The following is a 21,386-nucleotide window of genomic DNA, read 5'->3' on the forward strand; positions in this document are numbered from 1 at the left end:
TCGGAGCGCCATTCAGGGTGCCGAGCATTTCCAATAACACCCTGTTAAATCGCTCTGGCAGAGTGTCTCCCTCCGGATGGTACGGAGTTGTTCGGGACTTGGTGATATTGAGGAGTTTGAGTAATTCCTGAATAAGGGCCTCATGCATATCCAATAACGCCCTGTTAAATCGTTCCGGCAGAGTGTCTCGCTCCGGATGGTACGGAGTTGTTCGGGACTTGGTGATATTGAGGAGTTTGAGTAATTCCCGAATAAGAGCCTCATGCAGTAAGCAGCGATAAGCCACTTATCGCCAGCTTCTCGACAAAAAAGCCTACTGCGATTCAGTAAGCCCCGATAAGCTGTAAAATGAAGCGACATAGGCTTTTATAGGCCTATGACATTACATTTTCTGCAAATGGTTCCCACAGGCCTGATTAGCCAGTGAAAACCATGTGCTTTTCCTTTTTTTTTGGTGACGTCATGTAAAGGAAATGAAGCAAGCCAATCAGAATAGCTGTACTCCTGAAGAAACCGCAATACGGAGAAACGCGTAGAGTGAGGCTGATGAGAAAAAACTCCCACAGGATCGGCGTCCCCCGGAGCAGATGACATCACTTCCGGTTTCCGGTTAGGGTGAGACGCACCGGTGACACGCACGCCCGCCGAGGCAGAGGGGGGACAGAGAACAGCTCATTCATTGCTGAGATCCAACCTGGGTGATCTAAACGCTTGTTACCTTTTATAACCATGTGAGTGTATTGCACATATACTTACTTTTAAAGATATTTCGTACAGTCTGCACTATGTCCGTTTTATTATTCACTTAAGGTCTCCAGCACCTACCATACCACTTACCTGTCTGACGGTCCAACGGGCTGACACACATAAAGAAACCTTTATGGGAACATTGCTCACTCTACACTTGTGAGTATCCAGCACACTGCACCTTGATATTTATCACATATCAATCACAATACTGCACCATCAGGGAATTTTCTTCTGTTTTTTACATGACATTGCGCTTCCTGATGATCTTCACTTCTTTTGCTATACGGCTTGGAGGACGGCTCCAACAACTGGGTCCCTTATATGATATTGTACAAAGTCCTTTCAGTCGATGATCTTGTCCGGAGTGATGTTCATTCCTTCTGGAGTACAGTATGCAGTGGGGATGGCCTTGGATTGGCATCCCAAGGAATCCGCGACCCTAAGTTCTGAGAAGGCCACTTTATCTTGTACGATGGCCACCATGTTGCACATAGCTCGCATCCCTAGTCCAGGGATCTCCTCCCATAGGTCATCGTCCGGGGTGGTACTCAGTCCTGGTATTCGGGATAGAGCATCAGCTCCGATATTCAGGGGCCCAGGTTAATATTTTAATGTAAACTGGTAATTGGAAAGGGCTGCCAGCCATCTGTGGCCGGTGGCGTCTGGCTTGGCAGACGTCAGTATATATGTGAACGAGCTATTATCCGTCCGTACCTCAAAGGTGACGCTGTACATGTAATCATGGAGTTTGTTCATGATTGCCCACTTGAGGGCGAGGAATTCCAACTTGTGGAGGGGGTAATTCTGCTCACTGGGGGTCAGACTGTAGCTGACGTAGACCACTGGTCCCTCTGGGTATTTCTGGTGTAGGACTGCCCCTAGGCCATTGAAGCTTGCATCCATGAAGGATGTAGGGCTGTTCCGGATCGGCGTATGCGAGCACAGGTGCGTCCGTTAACCCAATGACGGACGGCGCACGTACTAAGGCCAGGGAAAGCACCCGCTTTCACTCAGCCTCCACACCTCCGTACGGCTGCATTGTCTATGGACACAGCCTTAAGGTGAGAGAGAGCAATAGAGATGATAGGATTGTGGATAGAATGCAGCAGAAAAGCAGGGGCATAGTGAGAGTCCAAAGCTGATATGTAGGTAGGACAGATGAGTGGAGAGCCTTGAAGGTAAGGAGTAGAACTTTGAAGGTAATCCGACACTTGATGGGAAGCCAGGAGATGGATTTAAGAAGGATATGAACATAGACTGTTTTGAGGGAAAGTTAAATTATTCTAGCAGTAGGACATACATAGGGAGAAGGAATGTCTCAGTGAGTAAAGACACTGACTCTTTTAATCAATGGCACTGAGTTTGAACCAGGTGTCAGTACTTGTTGACCTTGGGCAAGTCACTTTATCTCCCTGTGCCTCCGGCTCCAAAATGTACCGCGCACTATACTATAATTGTGAAGCACTTTGAGTCCCATTGGGAAAAAAGTGTTATGTGAAGTTATTATTATTATTTATGTCCATTGAGTTCAACCTATACATTACGTATCATTTTATCCAGGTTCTCTTAAAATGAATTGTGGTGTCACGTCACAAAACATTTCTAAGGGACCTAAATTGAAACATTATCATTTTTAAAAGAGGCTCTTAGGGAAATCTTTAGGCAATTGTTGCAGTTTGGGTCTTTTTTGTACAAGTTAAAGGCTGGTGATTTTTTTCACAAACTTGTGAATTTTAATTGCAAAATTGATTTTGTGACAGACTGGCCGGGTATTGCTCATGTGTACAGTAATTGTGGGGTAATACTGGGAAGATAATTTTATGAATGACTGACCACTCTGGTGACATAAGAAGTTCACTAAGCAGCTGCTCCAGACCTTGATGAAGGCAAAGGACTGATTCCTGTGTCCTTGTACCTGGGCCATCATCCTGCTCTATAAGAGCTAAACCAGCATAGCACCTATGAATAAAACACACATCTTAGTTAATTTATAAGCTGCAGAAGATATTGAACAGCATGATTTCATCATGTCATTGAAATGGCACATGATAATGAAGAGGTTACTTCAAAGAATAGTGATAGTGCAGTACCATGTGTGAGCTTGTGTTTGCCACGTTGACTACACCAATTTACAGAAAGTCAAGAGGCACTCTGAAAGTTGCCGAAATGTGCAACAGTTTAATATACAGCAAGTGGAGCTTTCCTTCACCAGGGACTGCTTGCATTTACAGGCCAAAGTGCAGTTTCTGATACAACCCATGATTGCAAGGTGTGTGAGGTCCATGCTACTTTTTGGCCAACTTATGTTGCTAAGAGACTAGTGAAGAGTTTTATGTAAGTACCACTTAACCTGGTGATTGCTGATGCTGGTAGAAGGGCCAAAGCGTTCTGTAGAAACATCAATGCTTCCTTGTTTTTTTGCTGTAGTAACAGGAGTCTACCCACATTGAAGTTGTATTGCCAGTTATCAGGATTCAGGGAGAGGGCATCTTGATACTTCATGAAAGCTTGTGTTAATCGGGATTCTTCGTCTAACGATAATGCTGTAACCTTCCAAGTCATTTGAAAAAATCATAAATACATAAATCATTAAAATACAGTGCATTTAACATAACAGAAATAACAAGAAAAAAAAAGCACCTAGATATAAATGAGAGATTTTATTGATAGTATAAAAATATATATAAAAAAAAGGTGTGTTACAGGTACAGTAGATGCATGCTCAATACCACAGGAATAGGTGGAACACACAGTTTGAAGTACCTCACTAGTATAGTTCCCAGATGGACAAGTGACTGCGGAGTAGATGTAAAGACCTCCAAGTCTCAAATAGTTGTTTTCATTAGTTAGTGATGAATTTTTATAGATGCAGCATGCACCTGGATTTCCAAAGCAGGGAAGATGATTTGCCAGGTATAAGGAGTTAACTGGACACTATGTATCAGCAGAAGGGATAGTACTGGTATCCCCAAATCCTCTAAAAAATCTCTGTACTTTATATCTGGAATCTGGGTGCTTTTTATCTTGTTATTTCAGTTTTTCCATTACCAACTGGTCTGTCTGTTCTAAAAAGCTGCATATGAATCCAGGAGACCATTTAGAACTCTGCAATTGAGTTTCTCCCAGACTCTTTTCACGTCGACTATAATTACGATATAACACAGTACTGTATATTGAGAATATATATTTTTTCACTTTGCTATTTTCTGTATTATGCACTGTTCATTTATTAGAACTTGTATGTTCATTATCCTATCCACCATTGAACACATTTATAGATACAGTAGTTACACTTATTGATTGATGAATTAACACACATCTAATACTTTTAAAGAGTTATAGTCTAATATATTTATTTGATGTGTGTGTATGTGTGTGTACATATATATATATATATATATATATATATATATATATATATATATATATATATATAGTGCTTGACAAATCACCCAAAAATCTACTCGCCAAACCAAAAAATCTACTCGCCACCTAGCCCCGCCCCCAGCCCCTCTCAGGCCCCGCCCCCAGCCCCTCCCCTAGCTCCGCCCCCAGCCCCGCTTAAATTTTTTTTAAGTAAATTCCTAGTAAAACACATTCTTTTTTGACATAAGTTTATTTATTGTATTACATTTATACTTTACTACAATTAGTCCTTGTTACGTGTGTGTGTGACTATTTTCCTGCACCCATTAACCAGTGTCTGGACGCCCCCTCTTCACAATATCTAAAGCAGCAATCCCGACTGGGATCTTACCTGATCCGCAGTCCCTCAATGACCGACTGACGCGGGGATGACTGTCTGGGGGATTGGGTGGGGGGGTGTTATCTGACTTGGTGGGGATTACTGACTGGGTGGGATTACTGACTGAGTGACTGGGTGGGATTACTGACTGGGTGACTGGGTGGGTGGGATTACTGGGTGGGGGTGGGATTACTGACTGGGTGGGGGTGGGATTACTGACTGGGTGACTGTGTGGGGGGTGGGATTACTGACTGGGTGACTGGGTGGGATTACTGACTGGGTGACTGGGTGGGATTACTGACTGGTGACTGGGTGGGATTACTGACTGGGTGACTGGGTGGGGAGTGGGATTACTAACTGGGTAACTGGGTGGGATTACTGATTGGGTGGGGATGGGATTACTGACTGGGTGACTGGGTGGGATTACTGACTGGTGACTGGGTGGGATTACTGACTGGGTGGTGGTGGGATTACTGACTGGGTCACTGGGTGGTGGTGGGATTACTTACTGGGTGACTTTATTACTGACTGGGTGACTGGGTGGGGGGTGGGATTACTGACTGGGTGACTGGGTGGGGGGTGGGATTACTGACTGGTGACTGGGTGGGGGGGTTGGATTACTGACTGGTGACTGGGTGGGGGTGGGATTGGTGACTGGGTGGTGGTGGGATTACTTACTGGGTGACTTTATTACTGACTGGGTGACTGGGTGACTGGGTGGGGGGTGGGATTACTGACGGTGACTGGGTGGGGGGTGGGATTACTGACTGGTGACTGGGTGGGGGGTTGGATTACTGACTGGTGACTGGGTGGGGGTGGGATTACTGACTGGGTGGGGGGGGATTACTGATTGGGTGACTGGGTGGGGGGTGGGATTACTGATTGGATGACTGGGTGGGGGTGGGATTACTGATTGGGTGACTGGGTGGGGGGTGGGATTACTGATTGGGTGACTGGGTGGGGGGTGGGATTACTGATTGGGTGACTGGGTGGGGGGTGGGATTACTGATTGGGTGACTGGGTGGGGGGTGGGATTACTGATTGGGTGACTGATTGGGTGACTGGGTGGGGGGTGGGATTACTGATTGGGTGACTGGGTGGGGGGTGGGATTACTGACTGGGTGGAGGGTGGGATTGGTGACTGGGTGGAGGGTGGGATTGGTGACTGGGTGGAGGGATTACTGACTGGGTGACTGGGTGGGGGATGGGATTACTGACTGGGTGGGGGTGGGATTACTGACTGGGTGACTGGGTGGGAGATGGGATTACTGACTGGGTGGGGGGTGGGTGACTGGGTGGGATTACTGACTGGGTGGGGGGTGGGTGACTGGGTGGGATTACTGACTGGGTGGGGGGTGGGATGGGTGACTGGGTTGGATGACTGACTGGGTGGGGGGTGGGATGACTGACTGGGTGGGGGGTGGGTGACTGGGTGGGGGGTGGGGGGTGGTGGTGGGTGACTGGGTGGGTTACCTCTGGTGTCCTGCACACACACGTTCTCTCTCTCCCCCATACATACACACACACTCTCAAACACACACATACACACACACACACACACACACACACACACACACACACACACACACACACACACACACACACACACACACACACACACACACACACACACACACACACACACACACACACACACACACACACACAGTCTCAGTCGCTCTCCCCCATACACATACACACACTCTCAATCTCTCTCCCCCATATATATACACACACACACACTCTCTCTCTCAATCTCTCTCTCACATACACATACACACACACTCTCTCAGTACCTCACAGTATCTCAGGAGCGCTCGAGGGGAGAGAGGGGGGGGAGAAACACTCGGCTACTATCTCCCGCCCCGCGAGGACAGCGGGAGAGCACCGGGGGGGGGGGTATCTCCCAGCGCCGGGGGGGGGGTGTGTATCTCCCGACCTGCGCGCACAGCGGGAGAGTGCCGGAGGTGGGGGGGGTATCTCCCGACCCGCGCGCACAGCGGGAGAGTGCCGGAGGTGGGGGGGGGGGTATCTCCCGACCCGCGCACACAGCGGGAGAGTGCCGGAGGTGGGGGGGGTATCTCCCGACCTGCGCGCACAGCGGGAGAGTGCCGGAGGTGGGGGGGGGGTATCTCCCGACCCGCGCGCACAGCGGGAGAGTGCCGGAGGTGGGGGGGGGTATCTCCCGACCCACGCGCACAGCGGGAGAGTGCCGGAGGTGGGGGGGGGTATCTCCCGACCCGCGCGCACAGCGGGAGAGTGCCGGAGGTGGGGGGGGTATCTCCCGACCCGCGCGCACAGCGGGAGAGTGCCGGAGGTGGGGGGGGGCTATCTCCCGACCCGCGCGCACAGCGGGAGAGTGCCGGAGGTGGGGGGGTGTATCTCCCGACCCGCGCGCACAGCGGGAGAGTGCCGGAGGTGGGGGGGGTATCTCCCGACCCGCGCGCACAGCGGGAGAGTGCCGGAGGTGGGGGGGGGGGTATCTCCCGACCCGCGCGCACAGCGGGAGAGTGCACGCGGAAGAAATGAGGCAGACACTGATTTGGCTCAACAACTCAGAGAAGATCTGCGCAAAAAAAGAACAGATTATCGATATCTTGAAATGCAGAGACTTCGAGAGAAGCTGCCTCAATACAGCATGAAAGAGAAAATAATTAAAGTGATAAACACAAGCGATAAACGCGCACACAGCGGGAGAGTGCTGGAGGTGGGGGATATCTCCCGACCCGCGCGGACAGCGGGAGAGCGCCGGAGGGGGGGGGGGGGGGGGGGTGTATCTCCCGACCCGCGCGAACAGCGGGAGCGCCAGGGACCGGGGGCAGGATGTATCAGTGTATATATAAATATTTTAAAGTGCATTAAATTCCCCCCACCTCGAGCATCTGTTCAAAATCCTCCATGACCGGATCAGTGGAGGTCTTGTAAATTACAGGAGCTGACACAATTATACAGAAGGATATATAGAGGAGGAGGAGGAGGAGCAGCAGCAGCAGCAGCAGCAGCAGCAGCAGACACACGCGCACACCCACTCCCCCCCCCCCATCATTACTTTACCCGTGCAGAGAAGGAAGGGCGGTTTGAAGTCCTGGTAAACTCCATCCCGCGTCACAGCCAATCAGCTATCAGCTAAAGGGATTATTTTTTTTTTCGAGCAAGGGATTTTTTTTTTCTTTTTCGAGCAGGGCTTTTTTTTTTTTTGCAGAGCAGGGGAAAAGTTACTGGCCACGAGCCAATATCCGATCGCAGCTGGCGAGCTGGCGACCGGGTTTGTCGAGCACTGTATATATATATATATATATATATATATATATATATATATATATATATATATATATATATGTATATATATATGTATATATATATGTATATATATATAAATATATATATATAAAAATAAAATTATTATTATTATTGATACTTTTATCAATATATAATTGTTTATTAACACATTGGTTTATTTCTAATAGAATAGCACACTTCACTTGTATATCATTTAGCATATCAGGCCAAGGGAAAATTGACATCTCCCCTCCTGAAATCCCTCTCCTGGCTTCCAATCAAATCCCGCATCTCACACTCCATTCTTCTCCTCACTTTTAAAGCTTTACACTCTTCTGCCCCTCCTTACATCTCAGCCCTAATTTCTCGCTATGCACCACCCCGACTCTTGCGTTCTGCTCAAGGATGTCTTCTTTCTACCCCCTTTTTATCTAAAGCCCTCTCCCGCCTTAAACCTTTTTCACTGACTGCCCCACACCTCTGGAATGCCCTTCCCCTCAGTACCCGACTAGCACCCTCTCTATCCACCTTTAAGACCCACCTTAAGACACACTTGCTTAAAGAAGCATACGAATAGCACTGTGAACATTCTGAACACATGATACATAAGCTTGGCCCCCTGCAGACGCACTTACCAGAACTCCCTCCTCCTGTCTCTGTGCGTTCTCCCTACCTACCAATTAGACTGTAAGCTCCTCGGGGCAGGGACTCCTCTTCCTTAATGTTATGTTTGTCTAAAGCACTTATTCCCATGATCTGTTATTTATATTATCTGTTATTTATTCGATTACCACATGTATTACTACTGTGAAACGCAATGTACATTAAAGGCGCTATATAAATAAAGACATACAATACAATACAATACAATACACAGCCGCAATATATGAGGGTAGGGAGTAGTGAGTATTATACCAATTTAAGGTAATCATTAACAATTTACATTCTATTGAGCTTGACTCCATGAAGGCATTATTTAAACCCATGAAAAAAATACATATTATGGGGTATATATTTACTTACATAGCAGTAAATGACCAATAATCACAATCCCACTTAAGTGAATATTCCCTAAGGCCCATACTTACTAAGCAGTGTTATGCACACCTTCCAGGACTGGAAGACAGATTGAAAAGGGCAATCAGGTGTCTTCCAACACTGCAAAGTGTGCATAGCGCTGCTTAGTAAACTTGGATCTAAATCTTGGTTAAAATCCTGCCTAACAAAATAAATTGTGTATAATTTTAGTTTGTTCTTAAACTGACTCTAAAGTATTGCGGTGCCCCCTTAAGTGGAGGTGTGCTTTTACATAAACAAATAAATGATGATGATGACGACGTGTCATAAAATATATATATATATATATATATATACACACACACAGTATATTAGAGATCATATAAATGTCTGAAACACATCATAAACTATAGTATGTTTTTTTAGTGATTAAAGTGATATGTTTGTGTGATCTAATGTGGTGTGTGTATGTGTATATGTGTGTATGTATATATTTTTTTATATAGCTCCATATATGTACAAAGCGCTTCACAGCTGTAATACAGTACATGTGACATACAGCTGCAGCTACCGGTTTTAGGCCACTTGCCCTGAGAATTGTGCGATAAAACCCACCCAATGCTGCGAGAATTCTGCACTAAAACCCACCCAATTCTGTGAGATTTCTGCACTAAAACCCATCCAATTCTGTGAGATTTCTGCACTAAAACCCATCCAATTCTGTGAGATTTCTGCACTAAAACCCATCCAATTCTGTGAGATTTCTGCACTAAAACCCATCCAATTCTGTGAGATTTCTGCACTAAAACCCATCCAATTCTGTGAGATTTCTGCACTAAAACCCACCCAATTCTGTGAGATTTCTGCACTAAAACCCACCCAATTCTGTGAGATTTCTGCACTAAAACCCACCCAATTCTGTGAGATTTCTGCAGCACGCTACAAGATTTCTGCAGTCAGACTAATAGCCCATTGGATAAACACAGCGGGGTCCCTGCATTTGAATGGAACTCACTCTGTTTGAATCCTACCGGGCTGCGAGTCACACACAAGGACACCCGCTGTGTTAATCCAATAGGCCATTATTACAGCCTTCTGTGGACAATCTCACGAGTTACTGCGAGATGGTCACAGATTTTCCAAGGCAAGTGGTCCAAAACCGGCAGCTGCATTTGTAATAATATAACACATAATGGGAACAAGTGCTGTAAGACCTATAAGTAACACTAGGAAAAAGAGTCCCTGCCACAAAGAGCTTACAAACTAAGTGGCAAATAGGGAGACCTTACAGAAACAGCAGGAGGGTGTTCTGGTAAGTGCGTCTGCTAGGGGTTAAGGTCAGTGCATATGAGATGGATAGTATCAGGCAAACGGAGCTGCCCATATGCTTCATTAAAGAGGTGTGTTTAAAGATGGGTTTTAAAGTGGAAGGCAAAGGTGCTAGTCGGATATTGAGGGGAAGGCTATTCCAGAGGTGTGGGGCAGCGAGTGAGAGGTTTTAGGCGGGAGAGAGCTTTAGATACAAAAAGGGTAGACAGGAGATATCCTTGAGCACAATGCAAGAGTAGGGCAGGTGTATAGCAAAAAATTAGGGTTGAGATATAAGGAGGGGCAGAGTGTATAGCCTTTAAAGAAAGGAGAAGAATTTTGAAAGTAATATTGGATTTAGTAAGAAGCCAGGAGAGGGATTTCAGCAGAAGAGACACGGAGACAGATTTATGAGACAGTAAAATGATTCTAGAAGAGGTCCAAGGTCAGACCCCTGGGGTACACCCACTGAAAGATCGACAGAGGATGAGGAGGTGTTCGCAAACGAGACACAAAGTACGATGAGGGACGTACTGTAAGAGCAAATCCAGGATAGAGCTCTGTTACGGCATGGAGAATGTGAAGAAGAAGAGGGTGGTCCTTGGTAAGAAAGGCTGCAGAGAGGTCAAGTAATATGAGCAGAGTGTAATGACCTTTTGTCTTTGGCAGCATGGAGGACAATAGTTATTTTGTTGATGGCTATTTCGGTGGAGTGAGCAGTGCAGAAGCTAGATTGTAGAGGATCTAGGAGAGAATAGGAGGTAAGAAATTGAGTAAGAAAAAGAATACAAGGCGATCAAGGAGTTTAGAGGCAAAAGGCAGGAGGGAAAAGGGGAGATAAAAAGAGAGACCGGTAAGGTTAAGCTTGCTGTTTTTAAATAGGTGGGAAAGGTACCAGGGTGGAGGTAGGAGTTGAAAATGAGTGAGTGTGGGTTTAGAGTAGGAGCAAGAGGTTTGAGGAGATGGGAGGGATGGGTTTAAGAGGGCAAGTGGTAGAGGGAGAAGAGGAGATCAGCAGTGACACATCCTCCTCTTTGACAGAGGAAAAAGAGTGAAGGAAGGCAGGAGAAGATTTAAGAAGAGGAGGTACAGAAGATGAGGATACATAGGAGATGTCTTGGTGAATGGAATCCATTACATTTGTAGTGAAGGAAGTTTGAGAGAGTATGAGATTTCCTACAGAGACAATCAGAGAAGCGAGTGCAGGAGCGGCGCATGCATGTGTGGCAGTTTAGCCAAGTTCTGGGGTTAGAAGGCTGAGAACGGCAGAGAAAAAGAAGGGCATGTAGATCAAGAGAGGAGGATAGGGCAGAGTTGTAGTTCATGACCGGGTTGTCAGAGTCTGTAGTGGAGCAGAGAGAGGAGAGGGAGGAGCGCAAAGTAGTCATGGGCTAGTAGATCAATGGAGTGCAGGTCTCTGCAGAAACAAGGGGTATATGGAGGTGGAGAAGGGGATAAGTGAGAGAGAGAAAATGAGATGATGATCAGAGAGAGGAAAATGGAAAGGGGGAAATGGAGAAATCAGAGAGAGATAAGTTTTTTTGTGAAAACAGGTCCAAGTACTGGCCATTGTAGTGTGTGCTGGCTGCACTCCTTTGGTGAAGGCCAAAAGAAGAGGTTAGAGAGAGAAAGCGGGAAGCCCAAGGGAGAGAGGGGTCATCAATATGGAAGTTGAAGTTCCCAAGGGGAGTCTGAGGAAAGAAAGAAGGAGAGCCAGGATTGAAAGTAAGAGAGAAAGACAGAAGGGGGTTGAGTAGAGGTAGGTGGGTATATACTGTAATCATGACTGTACACTGGCGACACACTTTATTCGAGCTCGGCTAGTCCCACGAATTCGGGTATACCCGGGTGTATTGAGGTTTGTGACTGTTTTCTGCCCGAGTGCATTGAGTTATTTTCCGGCAGGGATTGAAGCATTTTATTCCCGCTGGCTGCAATACTGTACAATATATATATATATATACTGCATTACAATTCATGAATTTATGCCATCTGGTAGACACGTGAAGCATTGCAGCCTATTAAATCCTAATCATTATCATTTAACAGATCAGCCGCCCATCAGCCAGGCATGAACCCAGGCTGGGAAGGCAAATGCAACGGGGCTTGTCAGAGGTGAGGAGCGGCGCATTCCAGGTATCTGCCAGGTACATACCGGGTATTTGCTCGAATAAAGTGTGTCGGTGCAGTATTAACAATGGGTGTACAATAATGTTTATGCAGACATATCTCTACAATAATAATGAATACGTAAATTTTAATAAAGTACAAGGAAATTAAATGAAGGAAGAACACTATAAATAACCAAAAAATGAAAAACATTTAAAAGAAAAATTACAGTTATCCACATTATAGCAACAATTACATTAGCTTTAGGTAATGCAAATGAGTAATGCATCTTTAACATGTGCGTTAATTAACGCAAGTTAAAGTTTTGCCAATGCACATGTGCAGTATATTGGTTAATGCAGAAGTGCGCAAACTGAGGGGGTGCGTGAATTTTTCTGGGGGGCGCGGTGCTTACAGAGGACCCGCGCTCTTCCCCACAACATTTAAATAAAATGCATGGAGGAGCGCGCAAGGCCTCTGTATGTCATGTACCTGCTCTTCGGCGGCTTCTGGCGACATGTCGCCATGACAAAGCGGAGTCAAATGACACCACGGGTCAAATGGCCTCGCGACGTAAAATGACGCCGCCGAGACTGGAGAAAAGGTTTGCGCACCCCTGGGTTAATGTGTCTCTGCCCCTCGAAAATACCTGTTACTAATCACTGCTACTTTTATTAGCGGACGTCATTTTTGCAGCTCATTAGCTTTGAGGATACCTGTTAAACTGAAGACAAATAACGTCCGTTCCCGATTTTGGGAAGGATCACTATTAGCGCTAAAGTGTCGGCCATTTGTGGATTTACCCCATATATCTAGAATGGCCCTTAAGCTTAGAACTTTTATCATTATTATCGATGGCAGGATGTTGAACTGCAAGTTATTTTTTATTTTACCTCCTGCTAAGGGGTTTATGGAAACCTTTCAAGTGTTACATAAAGCAAATGTTTTTATGAATTGCTTGTTAAAAATACGGATGAACTATTTTGCTATCTTTGCTTAAAGATACTGGGTTTCAAATAATTAACCATTGATTTCATTTACTGTATGTATTTATACCTACTATCGCTAATGTCTAACTGGCTATTGCTCAATAGTAAAAGAATGCAGTTTACAGAGACTCATATTTTGAATCAAACATTTAACACATCAGTAAGAGTAGGAATGAACAAGCTCAATTGCTGTACCTTTAGAACAGGGGTCTCCAAACTCAGTCCTCAAGGGCTGCCAACAGGCCGGCTTTTATGGATATCCCTGTTTCAGCACAGGGGCTAAATCAGTGGCTCAGTCTTTGACCGGCCTGTTGGCGGCCCTTGAGGACTGATTTTGGAGACCCCTGCTTTAGAACTTTGATCAGAATGTATCTTTCAATTTGCCACTTGCCTCTCCAGTGCATGTTTGAAGTGCTTCATGCTTGAACACTTGATGGATTCTCACTTTCAACTCAAGAGTCTGAATACCACTGAATTAACATTAGCAACATTCAAGCACAAAATCTCCAGAGATACATAAGCACAAAGGTGAAATGTGTAATGCGATGTAAATGTCTAATGAAATCAATACAGTATTTATGTTAATGCCTCTAGAGAGGCTAAGGTTATATGGGCCCAGTGATGCATTTGCACAAATTGAAAGCTCTATTATCTAACACTGGGATGGTTTGGTATACATAGATATATAAAATATTATGAAATACATACCTTGCAAAATATTCCAGTTTAAGTAATTATGAAAATCTGATTCCTGCTTAATCTCTGTCTCTTTGACTGAAATGTGCTATAGTCTCCTGCACCAACTTGAGTTTATGTTGTACTGACTTTGGGTATCACGTGGGTTGTGCTGTTCCAGGGGAAGCATCTTACAGTACAATATTTTCCACTGTAACATGATTCTTTTAATGTTCAGTTAATATTACTGGTAATTAGTAATCTGATTTTGCCTGTAGCAAATGTACCTTTTCACACCGAGTATATTGAGGGTTATATTTACAAACCAGTGCTAACCTGTACGGTACCTTACAGGCTGGAGCCCATTCACTTGAATGCACAATTATTTCAATTTCTTCATTCACTATGCTGATGGAAATTCTAGAGCCAGGCCATTTACAATGAGAAAAATATCCTTACCTTGCCAGCCTGTTTTGACTTCCAAGCGTAGAGATTTTGAATGTAATCAGCCCTGCTTGAATGACCCTGGTCTTTGAGCTGATGATACTCTAAATCTAACGCTTTCAACTGCTGCTCTATGCTTGGTCTTCCAGAAAAGCCATGCAGCTTGCAGATAGCTTGGATTTCTTCATCTTTACCTGTAGCTTTAGCACTGCAAGCCCCAGGGACTTCCTCTTCATTCTGGAAGAAAAATTGAACAAATCATAAAAAGAAATGACATAATGTTTTTATTTTTTAATTGTCTTATCTAAACTTCGTATTGAAGAGCCAAGTCAGCAAAAGTCAAAATGTACTTTGAGGAATGTTATATGTGTGAAGTCATGTTTTTACGAATCTAAATAAAATACATTTTAAATACAATCTTCTGCTAGAGTTGTTTCATATACCTGTACAATGCTTTAATTTTTTTTTTTTTTTTTTGATCTGTGCGATTTGCTACAGCAAAGAAAGTTCTTTGTTACAAAAAAATAAATTGAAAGCTTTACTCTCACAGGGGTAGATCCTTTTTTTTTGCGTTATTGCTATTTCGCCATCGATATACGTAAAGTGTATACCTAAAGGGGATTTGTGTGCGAGGATTCAGGGATCGTGGCGTCCGCGCCCTGGTGCCTCTTCACCTGCGTTAACCCCCGCTGCCGTGGCGCGCGCCCCTCGCTGGCGTCACTCACCTCCGGTGGCTCTGGGGGTTCCCCGCCGTCCTCTTCATCCTCGGGCTCCTGCGGGATCTTCATGTTCTCACGCGGTCGCCATGTTTTCCGGCCGCGCGCCTGAACAGCGCGCGCCGGGTGAAGATAATTTATTCACTGCTCTTGCAGTGAAAACCCGCCCCCAGCACACTAATAGGATCTCCTGCCAAAACAAGAGTCCTCACCTGCCTGCCAATCAAAGGGACCTATCCAGGATGGCTCCACGCATTCCTCCAGGCCTGCCTCCACCTCTGATTGGTCAGCCACACTTTATAATGCCTGTCCATTCTCTCACTCATTGCTCGACATAGTTTCCTCTAGGACACAACTCTGGCATTCTCTCTCTCATTCTCTCAGGTTGCGACTTGGCTTGGCGGACGTCTATCTCTGGCTCTTGACCCCTGCTTGGACAATGACCTTCCGGAATTCTCCAATCCCTGACCTTGGCTAAACGGCAACCACGACGGCACTTCTACACCGGTACCGGCAAGTATTGCTAGCTAAACGTCACCTGGCCTGGCAACGCCTAAATCACCACACTCCGGACACGCTCCTTTTGCTGCGGGTGCGTGCCCATATACGTTCCTCACCTCAGTAGAAAGGACGGGTCTGGTCTGCAGGCAGCACCAGCGTAACATTATGTCGAGCCCACAAGACGCAGACCAGACTGATGTGGACTCTATGATGACGGCCATGTACCAACAAATCCAGGCCTTAACGGATCAAGTGGCTCTCCTCTCCCAACAGGTACAGGACCTTTCTCTACAGGCACCGCCTGCGCCTGCGCCGCCAGCACAATCCGATTCAACTTCCACTTTATCCTCAGCTCCGAAGATTCCGGCTCCGAGGCCCTACGCAGGGGACCCCCACGCTTGTCGTGGCTTTCTCAACCAGTGTGAGATCCAGTTCGAGATGGCTCCGCAGCTGTATGCTACTGGCCGGAAAAAGGTAGCCTATGTATATAGTCTTCTCACAGGTAATGCACTGGCATGGGCCTCTCTGATCTGGGAACTACGCCCAGATATTACCCAAGATTACGCAGCCTTCAGATGAGACTTTCGACAGGTCTTCGATACCCCCGCACGACAAGAGACTGCTTCTGATTCCCTGCTGGAGCTTACACAGGGACGTCGGCCTGTGGCCCAATACGCCTTGGAATTCAGAACCATAGCAGCTGAGACTCGTTGGGGTCAGGAGGTCTTAGTCTCCGTCTTCTGGAAAGGCTTATCGGACTCCCTGAAGGATGAACTTGCTTCTTAACCCAGGCCAGAACTGCTGGAGGACCTCATCTCCCTGGCCATTTGTATGGACCAGCGTCTTCAGGTACGCCGCGCTCAGCGTCAGCAACCCTGGTCTACGCCTTTCCGTGCTCCCTTTTCCAGGTCCTCTACTACCCCGAGACCCGTCTTCTCTCCGCTGCCGGCGCTGGAGGCCCCCGAGCCGATGCAACTCGGAGTCCAGCAACCTCGGGTACCGTTCCGACAACTTCGCTCTACTGGAGAGTCATGCCATCATTGCGGATCTTCTGAGCAGCGCACTCGTAATAATCCACCATCTCCGGGAAACGACCAAACCCAGTGAGTACGAAGGGGCGCTCCCTGGGTGCTAATTCTCCTTGTCCCCCATCCAGAACGGAACTTCCTAAAAGATTGACCATTCCCGTTTCCCTTTCTGGTCCGACCTTCCGCACTTCCACAGCAGCATTTATCGATTCCGGCGCAGGAGGGAACTTCATGGATCAGACCTTTTCTGAACAAAATCAGATTCCACTTTCCAAGAAGAACTCCCCCGTTGCCTTGGTCGGGATTGATAATCGGCCTCTCACTCCGGCTTATATCTCCTTGGAGACCGGACCTATCACCCTTTCTACTCATTCTCACAAAGAGACTCTGGGCTTTGACGTGATTCATGCTCCGGGAACACCGATCACGCTCGGCTTGCCCTGGTTACAGAAGCACAATCCGCTCATCGATTGGGTATCACCTAATCCTATTGACTGGAGGTCAAGGTCAGAGGAGTCTTCTTTGTCTACCGAATGACCATTTTTTCTATTAGCTAACACATCCTGTCCTCTGAGGGAGTTACCTTCTCCGTACGCGGGATTTTTGGACGTTTTTAGCAAGACACAGTCTGAGCTCCTACCCCCTCATCGTTCCTACGATTGTCCGATTGACCTGGTACCTGGATATACCTTGCCAAAGGCCAAATCTTACCCTCTCTCGTTGCCCGAGACGGAAGCTATGGACGAATATATTCGTGAGAATCTTAAGCGGGGCTTCATACGTCATTCCAACTCCCCTGCGGGGGCCGGATTTTGTCAAGAAAAAGGATGGTACTCTTAGACCATGTATTGATTACCGGGGTCTGAATCAGATTACGGTGAAGAATCGCTATCCACTCCCATTCATCTCCGAACTCTTTGATAGACTTCAGGGGGCCAACCTCTTTACTAAACTTGACCTTCGTGGGGCATATAACCTCGTCCGCATCCATGAGGGCGATGAATGGAAGACTGCCTTCAACACCCGTAGCGGACACTATGAATACCTAGTGATGTCCTTCGGTTTGTGCAATGCACCAGCAGTTTTTCAGGACTTCATCAATGACATTTTTCGGGACGTTCTCAATCGCTTTGTCATTGTCTACTTGGATGACATCCTTATTTTTTCTCAAAACTTACAGGACCATATCATCCATACGACGTTTGTGCTTTCAAGCCTCCGAGAGAACCGGTTGTTTGCTAAAATGGAGAAATGCATTTTTCACCAGTCTACCACTTCCTTTCTCGGATACATCATCTCCAACAGAGGCTTGGCCATGGACCCAGAGAAACTGAAAGCCGTCGTGGATTGGCCGCAACCCACTTCCCTCAAATCTATTCAACGGTTTTTAGGTTTTGCAAACCGGAAGTTTATCCGTAACTTTTCTACCATTGTCGTCCCTATCACAGCACTGACCCAAAAAGGTGCAGATCCTTCATCTTGGTCTTCTGAGGCAGTCACGGCATTCAAAACGCTGAAACAAGCTTTTGTCTCCGCTCCCATCCTTCGACACCCAGACACTAATTTTCCATTCACCCTAGAGGTTGACGCTTCGGACTGTGGGGCTGGTGCGGTTCTATCTCAGAAATTTTCTTCCCAGGATAAACTTCATCCTTGCGGGTTTTTCTCCAAAAAGTTTTCTTTTGCAGAGAGAAATTATGACGTGGGCAATAGGGAACTTTTGGCCGTCAAGTTGGCCCTTCAAGAATGGAGGCATCTTCTGGAGGGGTCTAAAGAGCCATTCATTATTCTCACGGACCATAAAAACTTATTATACATTGAGAATGCCCGTCGTCTAGGTCCTCGCCAAGCCCGCTGGTTGTTATTTTTCTCCAGATTTAATTTTGTTCTCTCATATATTCCCGGCACTAAGAACGTCAAGGCGGATGCCCTCTCCCGGCAATACTCTTCTGATGAGAGATCGGAAAAGACCACCGAGCCCATCCTCCCTAAACAAAGAATCTTAGCAGCTGTGGCGTTCAAGAATCTTGAGAAGATCATCAAGTCACAAGAGAATCTTCCGACCGGTCTTGAGGTTCCAAAAGACTCTTTGTACGTAGAACCCAAATTCGTTCCTGAAATACTGGATGGGGACATGCCGCTCGTTCGGCAGGGCATCCTGGATTCAAGAAGACGTTGGATCTCATCCGTCGCACTTTCTGGTGGCCCAATATGGTTAAAACCATTCTTGAATTTACACGGTCCTGTCCGGTATGTGCGCGTAACAAGATTCCTCGTCAGAAATCTCAGGGGCTCCTCTTACCTCTACCTATTCCGGAGCGTCCTTGGTCCCACATTTCGATGGATTTTATTGTGGAGTTGCCTAGGTCAAATTGCATGAATACCATTCTTGTGGTAGTGGATCGGTTTTCCAAGATGGCACACTTTATCCCTCTCAAAGGATTACCCTCCTCACCCGCCCTAGCTGATATTTTCTCCAAAGAGATTTTCCGTATCCATGGGATTCCCATATCCATCGTGTCTGATCGGGGCTCCCAATTCGTCTCCAAGTTCTGGAGGAATTTCGCCAAGAGACTGGGTATCTCATCTTCCTTTTCGTCTGGATATCACCCTCAATCCAACGGACAGACCGAGAGGGTTAATCAATCCCTCGAGAAATACTTAAGGTGCTTCGTCTCTAATTCTCAGGATGACTGGGCAGAACTACTTACCTGGGCTGAGAACGCCTTTAATTCTTCCAGGAATGAGTCTACCCGTGAGACCCCCTTCTTTATCAACTATGGATTCCATCCGGCTCGCCTACCCATTTCTAAAGACTCCTCTGGAGTACCAGCCGTGGACGAGCATATTGCCCTCCTACAAGACTCTTGGTCCAGAATCCAATCTGCACTACAAAAAGCATCCTTGACTTCTAAAACCCAGGCTGATCGTCACCGTCGTCCGGCACCCAACTACAAACCCGGGGACAAGGTTTGGCTATCATCCAAGAACATCCATCTCAAAACTCCTTCCCTCAAATTGGCTCCTAGGTTTCTGGGTCCCTTTTCCATCTTGGAGCAGGTAAATCCGGTTTCCTTTCGACTCCAACTTCCTCATAGCATGAGAATTCCGAATGTCTTTCACACCTCGCTTCTCAAGCCTTTCATCTCCAGTAGCCTATTTCCGGACCACACTTCTAAACCAGATCCTGTGATGGTACAGGGTAACGAAGAGTACGAGATACAGGCTCTACTGGATTCCCGTCTTTCAAGAGGTAAAGTCCACTTCTTGGTCCACTGGAGAGGTTTTGGACCCGAAGAGAGGTCATGGGTACCCCTGAAATATATTCATGCTCCAGGTCTCCTCAAACGCTTCCGAAAGAAGTTTCCATCAAAACCATGGAAGGATCGTCCTGAGGCCGATCCTGAGAGGTGGGGGGTACTGTGAGGATTCAGGGATCGCGGCATCCGCGCCCTGGTGCCTCTTCACCTGCATTAACCCTCGCTGCTGTGGCGCGCGCCCCTCGCTGGCGTCACTCACCTCCGGTGGCTCTGTGGGTTCCCCGCCGTCCTCTTCGTCCTCTGGCTCCTGCGGGATCTTCATGTTCTCACGCAGTCGCCATGTTTTCCGGCCGCGCGCCTGAACAGCGCGCGCCGGGTGAAGATAATTTATTCACTGCTCTTGCAGTGAAAACCCGCCCACAGCACACTAATAGGATCTCCTGCCAAAACAAGAGTCCTCACCTGCCTGCCAATCAAAGGGACCTATCCAGGATGGCTCCACGCATTCCTCCAGGCCTGCCTCCACCTCTGATTGGTCAGCCACACTTTATAATGCCTGTCCATTCTCTCACTCATTGCTCGACATAGTTTCCACTAGGACATTACTCTGGCATTCTCTCTCTCATTCTCACAGGTTGCGACTTGGTTTGGCGGACGTCTATCTCTGGCTCTTGACCCCTGCTTGGACAACAACCTTCCGGAATTCTCCAATCCCTGACCTTGGCCGTATTGAAGGGAATCCGTGGTAGTGATTCTTTCATGGATTGAAAGTAACCAGGCACCTCCTCGCTGTTCAAGTGTCTCACTCGTTGTGGAGGGCTTCCGGGTCAGCGTCGTCACTCACAATGCATGTATTGCATGGAAGGCTTCCGGGTCAGCTCAAACACTGATAGTGCAGCAAACGCTGTAATGGCAATGAGTCCCGACAGTACAAAGAATGATATCTTCGTTTTCCCAAAGTGAAAAATTCAATAATAAATAAAAAGATACTCCAAATAATAACGCCCTACGCGGTTCGTCTTTGCAGACTTCGTCAGGGGTATGTATGGATTCCCTTCAATACGGTGATGTGAACGGTCTTCTATCCGGTGTTGCAGTCGAGTTCCTGCTGAACATGTTGGCGATTGAGTATTATATCTCATACATGCGATTTATTATCCTCCGTTTGTGAGTGGAAAATTCATATTTTACCAGTCCCATATATAAAATTGTTAACCTTACTACACTATGAGTGCGCCTGTTTTTTGTTTTTTTCTCCTTTAGATATCTTCAAGGGAGTGGTGTTCCCCTCGAACGGGCTGCAAAGACTCTGAAGGACAGTGTTCTGGGACTGGTTTTTGTATCTTCTATATATTTTTATTTATATATTTTTCATATATTTTTCATTATATACATTTTTATTTTTATTTTTTATGTGTATTATTATGTATATTTTTTAATACATTTTTTATAAATAATGGTTGTGTATAGTTGCTACTATTTTTAATTTTCTTACTCCTATTAGTATATGGTTCACCAGGTCTTCACAGCTTTATTGGTCAGTTTTTTGTTATCCTTTGGCGCTA

The 21,386-nt window shown here is 46.4% G+C and overlaps 1 protein-coding gene across 2 annotated transcripts in view; it reads right to left on the bottom strand.

Moving 5' to 3' along the window:
* LOC142492891 (uncharacterized) overlaps positions 1-21,386 on the bottom strand; it is a 113,819-nt gene that overhangs the window by 32,877 nt on the left and 59,556 nt on the right. For both annotated transcript variants that reach the window (XR_012800926.1, XM_075596095.1), the window contains exons 11-13: positions 14,332-14,553; positions 3,101-3,300; positions 2,584-2,709 (exon numbers count right to left, since the gene is read on the bottom strand). Coding sequence is in view for 1 of the 2 variants with exons in the window: in XM_075596095.1 (XP_075452210.1) it covers positions 2,584-2,709; positions 3,101-3,300; positions 14,332-14,553 (548 nt within the window). In the remaining variant the exon portion in view is untranslated. The remainder of the gene's footprint in view (positions 1-2,583; positions 2,710-3,100; positions 3,301-14,331; positions 14,554-21,386) is intronic.

Source organism: Ascaphus truei, chromosome 4 (genome assembly GCF_040206685.1).
Source record: "Ascaphus truei isolate aAscTru1 chromosome 4, aAscTru1.hap1, whole genome shotgun sequence".
Classification (NCBI taxonomy): domain Eukaryota; kingdom Metazoa; phylum Chordata; class Amphibia; order Anura; family Ascaphidae; genus Ascaphus; species Ascaphus truei.